Raw genomic sequence first — 10,000 nt, 5'->3', positions numbered from 1 at the left:
AGATTTTACAGTATGCAAATCAGTGTACAGAGATCAACTGTGTGTGTGTGTGTGTGGGTGCGCTCGCGCGTGCGTGCGTGTCTATGTGTGTGCGCGCCTGCAGTTTGTTTACATGTTGTTATCAATGTCTGTTTAATGTGTTTCCTTATACTTCTGTTCTCCACCGCCATAGTTGTGTTATTTGAAGAGAGTTGCAAAAGCTGGAGATGAAACGACAAGAGCTCAACGCCACTTTACCTTTTCCCCAGAGAAGAAATTAAAAGATAACGTTGTCCTCACCTGGAAGTGATGTCAGATATTCCTCCTATCTGTCACCCACCAGACAGGACAAACCCACCCACCCTTCTCCGTTCTATCCCTCCTTCATCTTCCTCTTCCTCACCGTCCACTCACCTTCCCCCGTCTCTTCTTTCTGATGCGTCTTATCTTGATTGTTCTACTTATTTGAAGACAGAGGGCTGTTAGGCTGCTCTGGAGGAAAGTGCATGCTGGGATGTAACTGTTTACCACACAGGAAACACATGAGTCACCGGTGCCCTCTGTCTGCTCTCAAATCACAGTTTAGTTGTTCCTACTTTAGCATGGCGCAGAGTTTATGAGTTTGTCTTTCGGGGTGTCCTTCTCTGAGTGCTGCCCCCCCCACCAGCTCTCATCCACCGCATTCTCATTTTCCTCCCCCCCCCCCCATCTCTCTCTCTCTCTCTCTCTCTCTCTCTCAACCCTCCCCCACGTCTCTCTCTCACCCCCCCCCTCTTCTCGCTCCATCTGTTTCTTGTTTTTATCTTTTTCTGCAACTTCCCTTCTGTCCAACTGACCAATGAAGACAATCAGAAAAATGTAATCTTGTTAAAACGGTTTTCCTTCTGTCTCTCTCAGTCTCTCTCTCTCTCTCTCTCTCTCTTTCTCAGTCTCTCTCTCTCTCTCTCCCTCTGTCTCTCACTCTGTCTATCCCTCTGTCTCTCTCTAATATTAATAAGAAGTTTTAATATGAGCTCACGTCATTGTCAAGGACAATGACGTGCTTTGAACAGTGCATTCCAAAATACTCTCTCTCTCTTGCTCTGTCTCAACCCTCCCTCCTCTCTCTCTCACCTCCTTCTGACCTTCACCTTCCCCTCTCCACCTCCTCCTCACCTCCTCATCTGCCTCCTCCACCTCCTCCTCATCCTCCTCCTCATCCTCCTCCACATCCCTCCTACTCCACCTCTTCCTCCTCCACCTCCCTCCTCCTCTTCATCCTCCTCCTCACCCTCCTCCCTCCTCCTCCTCCTCCTCACCCTCCTCCTCCTCCTCCTCATCCATTCTACTCCACCTCCTCCTCCTCCACCTCCCTCCTCCTCTTCATCCTCCTCCTCCTCACCCTCCTCCTCCTCCTCCTCCTCATCAATCCTACTCCACCTCCTCCTCCTCCACCTCCCTCCTCCTCCTCATCCTCCTCCTCACCCTCCTCCCTCCTTCTCCTCCTCATCCTCCTCCTCATCCTCCTCCTCACCCTCCTCCCTCCTCCTCCTCCTCCTCCTCCTCACCCTCCTCCACCTCCCTCCTCCTCTTCATCCTCCTCCTCACCCTCCTCCCTCCTCCTCCTCCTCATCCTCCTCCTCATCCTCCTCCTCACCCTCCTCCCTCCTCCTCCTCCTCACCCTCCTCCACCTCCCTCCTCCTCTTCATCCTCCTCCTCACCCTCCTCCCTCCTCCTCCTCCTCATCCTCCTCCTCACCCTCCTCCCTCCTCCTCCTCCTCACCCTCCTCCTCACCCTCCTCCCTCCTCCTCCTCCTCACCCTCCTCCCTCCTCCTCCTCCTCCCCCTCACCATGGATGTCTCTCTCCTCCTGCAGGCGGGGACCTCCAGGCGTCCTGCGCCGCCCTGGAGGAGGGAGGCCTGGACGAGAGGATGGACTGGGAGGAGGAGAGGGAGATGGAGAGGCTGGCCTGTGAGGGAGACGACTTCATCCCCCCCAAGATCATGGTAGGACGGTCCACACACGGACACGAGACGTGCCAGTGGTCCCCAAGCTACATGACTCATGTAGTCCGTACCCCTTTAGCCAGCACGTCAGTAATGTATGTGTGTAATGTATGTCATTATTTACATCAGTAATGTACGTGTGCATGTCATTTATAGTCATGAACATAACAAGGTTGGTGTTAGTGTCACAGGGGCTTGTGCTACACGTCTTGAAAAGAGTACTGAACGTATGCAAGTATTCTGATTTACTTCATTGTATTAATGCGGTAGTACGATTCGGATAGTTTTTTTTATTTTTCGAGCACCCCCCTGCAATCCTTCAATGTACCCGTAGGGTTTAAGAGGCACTCTTTCCTGTTTGCTATGTAGTGGTTTGACAACGCTTCATTCACTTCTCATTTCAACTATACATGATGCTGCTCAATGTGACAGCACAGCAGCATGTACGCGTGCATCCCACCTTTCCTTTCTGTTCTTCTTCACCTTCTCCTCACTTCCTGTTTGCCCTCCACTTCCTGTTGACTCCTGACCTCCAGCTGATCTCATCCAAAGTACCCAAGGCGGAATACGTTCCCACCATCCTACGTAGAGACGACCCCTCCATCATCCCCATCCTCTATGTGAGTCTCCACACACACATGCACGCACGCACACACACACACACACACACACACACACACACACACACATCCGCACAAGCACGCGGTTGCTTGTAGGCAAACATGTTCATATGTTTCACTGCATAATGTGAGCGTAACCAATCATTATACTGAATCCATGACCGTGTCTCACTCCCACAGGACCACGAACACGCCACGTTTGATGATATTCTGGGTAGGTGGAGGAGAATATGCAGCGTGTGCTGTCGATAAGAGGCTTTGTAGATGAGGCTGCTTTCATTTGTTGTGGTTGATCATTGACATTCATTGCTGTTGATGTTGATGATGAATATCATTCTGATGCAGGGATGATTTACCCTTGACTGTGTGGCTACGGCTCTCATTACATCCGGTTATTATATCACAGCGCATTAAGCTTTCAATGCTCTTTACGACTCCTGATGTTGTCTGGACCGTGAGTCATATTTCACATTAACGCCATTTTGTCGCGGTCGTCCGTTGAGTTTGGATTTGATCTGTTTATGGGATTGGATTCTATCGGTGCCTGGGATGTGATCTTCTCCCCTCTGAATCCCCGTTGTTCCCATAGAGGAGATAGACAAGAAGCTGACGGCCTACCGACGCGGGAGCAAGTTCTGGAGGATGCTCATCTTCTGTCAGGTGAGCGGCAGCGAGGAGGAGCGGGGAATTAGCATCGAGCTCATGTGTGTCACATGACATGACCACACTGAGAAGGATGTTTATGTTCTGGCAAGATCTTCTCTGTTGAAGCATATAAACAAATGATCTGCCATCATGATCGACGAGAAAGCTTTGCCATGTTCTGATACAGATACATGATTGATTTCTGTGGTTTCGGTAAAGTTACCAAGACAAGGTTATACTATTAATAGCCCGAGAAAGCGGGAGTTAAAATCTCTGGATTACTGGAGTGGTACATTATTTAGTAGATCGATTTGTGGCTGTGCAGAGGCTCTGTTTTCCAAGACAATTTGGAATTTAAACGTTGACTCTTTAATTATACAAACCTAAATAATGCGTTGTAATTTACATTGGATTCTTCAATGGAAGCACTAACAGACGCCTGTGGAAGGATGACCTCATCAGAGCAGCGTCAGCGTGTGTGTAACATTGTAGTGTGGACTCAGCAGTAAGGATATCACTTAGAGCTGTGAGTTACCGTAATGAGGTTCAAGGACAGAAGTCCCTGTGGCACGCCAAACTCTTAATGGAGAGGAAGTAACCCGGTGTGTGTGTGTGTGTGTGTGTGTGTGTGTGTGTGTGTGTGTGTGTTGTCTGTGTCTGTGTGTCTGTGTCTGTGTGTATGTGCGTGTGTGTATGTGTGTGTGTGTGTGTGTGTGTGTGTGTGTGTGTGTTGTCTGTGTCTGTGTGTCTGTGTCTGTGTGTATGTGTGTGTGTATGTGTGTGTGTCCAACAGGGAGGACCAGGTCATCTGTACCTCCTCAAGAACAAAGTTGCAACTTTTGCCAAGGTGGAAAAAGAGGAAGACATGAGCCAGTAAGATTTAATCACTGACTTCCACCAATCAATGACTTTAATTAATCAATGACTTTAATCAATCAGTGACGTTAACCTATGGGGTCAGTTCAGTATATAGTTTATATATAAATGACTCTTCTCACAAATACATTTCAATACACACACAAATGGATATCAGTATGTAAAAATGTAAAATAAATCCATAAACAAAAATAAGTTTCACAAACAAATTTCTGATCCACACACAAATGTGTCTTGTTTTAAATAAATGTCATATAAATCCATAACTATATGAATTTAAAAATATTTGCAATTTTCATAAAAAATGCATTTGGATGTTGTTACATTTATATACAAACTGTTAAACTTGAATTTACAAGACGCTTTTCATTTGTGAACTCATTTGTGTTTGCATGTGTGTGTCAACTGGTCTGTATTTATATGTGTAATTTTCAGACTCTCCTGACGTGGCTGGATTCACGAATGCATTTTTTTCAACAAGGAACTCTCAGTAACCAATCAGATGCCTCCCTCGTTTTCAGCCAATCACATGACTGCATTCCCACAGTTTTTGGATTGTCGGTGCCGTTACAGTAGTAAACGATTATTAATGCTAATTTAACGGCACAGACAATCCAAAAACCCAGTCGAAACTAGATGGAAAAAGTGTGTAATTCAAAACGTGACGCTGCTTTTACTTCTTCGCCACCTACAGAGTATGTACGATCATTCAAAAACCCCATGTTATTTCCCATAGACATTTGACCGAGGGAACCGGGAGGTTCGGAGGCGGGACTTATTCTTTAGAGGTCGAGACTGCAGTCATGTGATTGGCTGAATATGAGGGAGGCATCTGATTGGCTACAGAGAGTTCCTTGTTGAAAAAAATGCATTCGTGAATCCAGCCACGTCAGGAGAGTCTCAAAAATCAACATATAAATACAGACCAGTTGACACACAAATGCAAACAAGTTCACAAATTAAAAGCGTCTTGTAAATTCAAGTTTAACAGTTTGTATATAAATGTAACATCCAAATGCATCCAAATGCATTTTTGATGAAAATTGCAAATATTTGTTAATTCATATATTCATGGATTTATATTACATTTATTTAAAACAAGACACATCTGTGTGTGGATCAGAAATGTGTTTGTGAAACTTATTTTTGTTTATGGATTTATTTTACATTTATACATACCGATATCCATTTGTGGGTGTATTGAAATGTATTTGTGAGAAGAGTCATTTATATATAAATCACTGGGGGGGGGGGGTTGGATTGCGGACGAGCGCTATTGCGGGTGCGATTGTTCACCGGGGTGGGGGGGGGGGGGGTTGGATCGTGGACGAGCGCTATTGCGGGCACAGAGTCCGGACTCAGAGTTACGGGGGCACTGGCCCCCCCTGGCCCCCCCCTAGAACCGCCACTGCCCCATATTAACCAATCAAAGAATTGAACCACTCACAGAGTTTAACCAATCACAGACTATAACCAATCACAGTCTTTAACCAATCACAAACTTTAACCAATCGCAGACTTTAACCAATCACAGACTTAGTAGTTTAATTGTTAATTACTTTTCTGTTCTTCAAACTTCCCTAATGACTGATTGATAATTTCCTAAGTTATCTTATATATCTTATATATCTATATTGAAACACTGTGTGTGTGTGTGTGTGTGTGTGTGTGTGTGTGTGTGTGTGTGTGTGTGTGTGTGTGTGTGTGTGTGTGTGTGTGGAGGTTCTGGCGGAGGCTCAGTCGCTTCATGAGCAAATTGAATCCAGAACCGAACATGATCCACATCATGGGCTGCTACGTCCTGGGAAACCCAAACGGAGAGAAGGTAAACACACACACACACACACACACACACACACATGCATGTGTGTGTGTCATATCGGTTTTATAGTCATATCGGTTTTATCTGCCGTTATCTTAAAGTTATTGACAAGGGTTAGAAATCCATAATTTACTGTGTGTGGGTGTGTGTGTGTGTGTGTGTGTGTGTGTTCTTATTGTGGTGTAAAAGCTGTTTCAGAAACTCAAGAACCTGATGAGGCCTTATTCTGTCGAGTTCCAGTCCCCACTAGAGCTGTCTTCACATGGTAGGTCACACACACACACACACACACACACACACACACACACACACACACACACACACACACACACACACACACTCGCACACACACACACACACACACACACACGATAACAAGAACACATAAACACACACATGGACACAACCAATAAACGTCGATTTACTAATTAAATTCTTATTTAAATGTCAGAGATTGGAAGAAGGGCCTCTGATGCCCATAAATGTGTTTGGTAATAATTAGTTCACCCCTGAAACGAATTTTCTTATGCGGTTCACATAAAATTATTACATTTATAGATTGAATTGCATATTGACCTGCATATTGAGCAACTCTGAATAAAAGGTCACTGGCTTCTGTTGGTGTCTGAAAAGGTTCAGACTAAGGATAAATATATAGCCTATTGGTGTCACGGAACTTACTGGTAAAAGTCTGGTCAAACATCTCTATTAACAAGTCTTTCGTTTTTTCGCTTTTCGTTTTTCTTCATTGTGGAAGCAGCTGCTATCAATGTGAATTTTATATAAGACTTGACTGAGGATATCAATAGAAATTGTGAAGATGCATTGTTCCGTCCTCGTGCATCTCTATCGCTCTTTAATGTTGGCCCTGCCTTCTGATTCATCAATGATGAACTACAAGTAAAAACATAATATATTATTCATGTGCTTGACCATGTGTTAAAATCATCTTATGCGCTTGAATAATACACAACACACCATCAGAAACGCAATCCAGACTGCAATCCCCACTGTCTCTCTAGAATCCTACGGCCCCTTGGGCAAACACGATTTAATAGATTCAAACCACTTCTACGCCCGATACTTTGAAGATGCAAGTTCACACGCGACAATCTTTTCAAATATGTTCCACATAAAAATTTAGCAATTTATCATTGAATTGCATGATAACCAGCATACTGATTCATCCCTGAATACAACATCTCACCCTCTGTGAAGGTCTTCCAGGCGTAAAATATCTCTACACTTAATACGATCAGGTGACACCATCCTGGTACAAGCTAGTGTAACTCTGTGACATACCGTTGCTTATGAATTATTCAGCATTCCCCCAGCACTATTTAGACATTGGATCTTATTGTCATCTGCATAAACGTGTCACCACCCCTATTCATCAACACCTCAACCTCCATGTACTCCATTGACCCTATGATCCGATTTGAATCCTTTGTTTATAAACAAACAAGCATCGGGACTGTAAATCATGAGTCTGCAAACTTTAGCGACGACTCTCTTCATGGACTATGTGGTCGTTCACACTGTCATACCTTCATGTAGGTGACCTAGTTTCTTCAGGGTCTGTCTGCACATGAAGCCCTTCTAAACCCGGTCCTTCCCCCTCACCATCCCTCCGTCCCCACCCGCCCTCCCCATGCAGGCAAGGAGATGATCGAGATGTACTTTGACTTCCGTCTGTACCGCCTCTGGAAGACCCGGCAGCACTCCAAGCTCCTGGACTACGAAGACCTGTTGTGATGACGGCGACCCCCCTGAGGTCCTGGACTGTGAAGACCCATGAAGGCCGTACCACCCAGACCGCCCCCCGACTTCAAGACCTGTTGTGATGATGACGACGACGACTCTGAACCCCTCGACTACGAAGAACTACGAAGACCCTGACTCCTAGACCGCTCCTCGACTACAACGACCTGTGACCTATGAAGCCACACCCCCCCCCCCCCCCCCCCCTTGTCCTTTCCCTGACGCCCTAAAACTAGGAACAAATCAGATGTTAAGAAAACGACAAACTTGGCAAAAAATTAAACGTTAGGTTAAGCAACTCTTCAGTTTTAACACACAGGTGGATGATGTTCCCTTGGTGTAGCTGGAGATAGGGGGAAGGAGGGGGGGTGAAAGGTCTCTGAAATTGGGGGAACAAATGAGGATAATTAAGCATTCTGGGGACCGGAGACATGAAGTGAATCCCAGGGCTGAACAGTATTACCCTATCCCTTCTAAGTTGGAAAGTTTGAAGAATCTACACTAGAACCTGAAGAACAAAATAATTTAGCAAAACCTTTTGATTTGATCGGTAATGTCTGAGGCCAACGCGATTCTGGAACCGTTGAAGCGATCATAATGCCGCCATAATCTTGTATCTTTGTTTTGGAGGTCTCCCACGGCAGGAGACATGCATAGGTAGATAGTAATTCACATCTAGATGTGTACGTATATGAATATATAGTATAGCTTTAGTCATGCAAATAATACACGTGGAAAATAACGATACATCCTTTATTTTTGATGTCGTTGTGCAGTTTCATATGGAAATACTTTTGAATAACTCAGGTTCAGTCATAAAGTAAAACTCTTGTTTGTTGGGTCTATACTTCACTTCCATTGCTTGGGATGAGTGAATATCAAGAAGGTGACTTTTCATTTGAGATTCAAGTTTTGATAAGAATAGAAAACGTATACGATTTGAATCATGTGGGTGAGTGTTTGCGTGCTTGTGTCTGCATGTGCGTGTGTTTGTGAGTGTGTTTGTGTGCTTGCGTGTGTGCGTGTATGAGTGAAGAAATTGCCATTGCAGCAGAAAAACCCCACCAAGGTCAATCTGGCTGGCTGCCATTAAAGTATTTATGGTCATACATTTTTCTGTCCCGCAAAACACACACACACACACACACACACACAGTCATTCAATGATGTCAAGATTTAAGACGCAGACAGCCAAGTTCCAACAGCATCGCCCTTTTTTCTTAGTGCAAGATGGGCCTGTCCAAGCTCTCAACCCCTCCACCACCTCCACCACCTCCACCACCTCCACCGCCTCCATCACCCCTAATCCAGAGTCCTCTCAAGGCTGCCAAACCAGCCAGCCGCCCAGCCCATCTCCATACTGTACGGCTCTGGCCTGAGATGTGGTCAGGGAAGAGGGACTTGGAGCGATTGGCGGTCAGTTTGGCTATTAACAGCCATCTGCCTCATCCCCAGTGAGGGGTCGGACTATTATCAGACACTAGCGCTGGAGTTATGCAGTGTCCGTGTGGGTGAGTGTGTGTGTGTGTGTGTGTGTGTGTGTGTGTGTGTGTGTGTGTGTGTGTCTGAATATGTTAGTGTGTGTGTGTGTGTGTGTGTGTGTGTGTGTGTGTGTGTGTCTGTAGGTGTGTGTGTGTGTGTGTGTGTGCGTGTGTGTGTGTGTTAGGGTCTCAAACAGATGAAAGATGAAGGAACATCTGGAGGCTTAAGAGCTGGTGCTGAATTTACTACTGCGCACACACACACACACACACACGTGGCCACGCACACACACACACACACACACACACTAACACATTCAGACACACACAGAAACACCTGCACAATTCCTTGTGAGCATATGCTCGTCAAGCCAAGTTATTCATATATACATAGTATATGCATAGTGTATATGCATAGTGTATATACATAGTGTATGTACGGTCCATTGCAGTGACTCACATGTGGTCGTGTTGAGATTATTTTAGAGCTTTTCTGAGAGGGAAAATAATTTCACACTCGACTAGCCGTCGTGTTGCATGTAGCCACATGTGAGGAGGACCACGTCACCTCACCTGAAAGCTAGCACTGCCAGTATACTATTTCTAGCCGCCGGATAGTGCTTTCTGTAGGCTAGCACTAGCTGCCTCTAGACTAGTGATAGCCTACAAACAGCACTATCTGTAGGCTAACACTAGCTGCCTGTAAGATAGCGCTAGCCTACAGGCAGCGCTATCTGTAGGCCAGCCCTGCCTGTATGTTGGCATTAACCTACCCACAGTGCTCGCCTACAGGCAGTGCCAGCCTATGCGCAGTGCTAGCTAAACACAG

General features: G+C 45.6%; 1 protein-coding gene across 1 annotated transcript in view; it reads left to right on the top strand.

Moving 5' to 3' along the window:
• Positions 1-7,684, top strand: part of nsmfa (NMDA receptor synaptonuclear signaling and neuronal migration factor a) — a gene marked incomplete at both ends in the record, with an annotated part of 27,180 nt that extends 19,496 nt beyond the window's left edge. The window contains 8 exon segments of the mRNA XM_084486422.1: positions 1,836-1,966; positions 2,503-2,586; positions 2,767-2,800; positions 3,176-3,246; positions 4,025-4,104; positions 5,830-5,932; positions 6,119-6,194; positions 7,587-7,684. Of these exon segments, the coding sequence (XP_084342548.1) occupies positions 1,836-1,966; positions 2,503-2,586; positions 2,767-2,800; positions 3,176-3,246; positions 4,025-4,104; positions 5,830-5,932; positions 6,119-6,194; positions 7,587-7,684 (677 nt within the window).
• Between the last annotated feature and the right edge of the window lie 2,316 nt (positions 7,685-10,000).

This window comes from Micromesistius poutassou (genome assembly GCF_964030765.1).
Source record: "Micromesistius poutassou genome assembly, chromosome: 22".
NCBI classification, from domain to species: Eukaryota; Metazoa; Chordata; class Actinopteri; order Gadiformes; family Gadidae; genus Micromesistius; species Micromesistius poutassou.
This window is presented reverse-complemented; position numbering and strand designations above follow the sequence as displayed.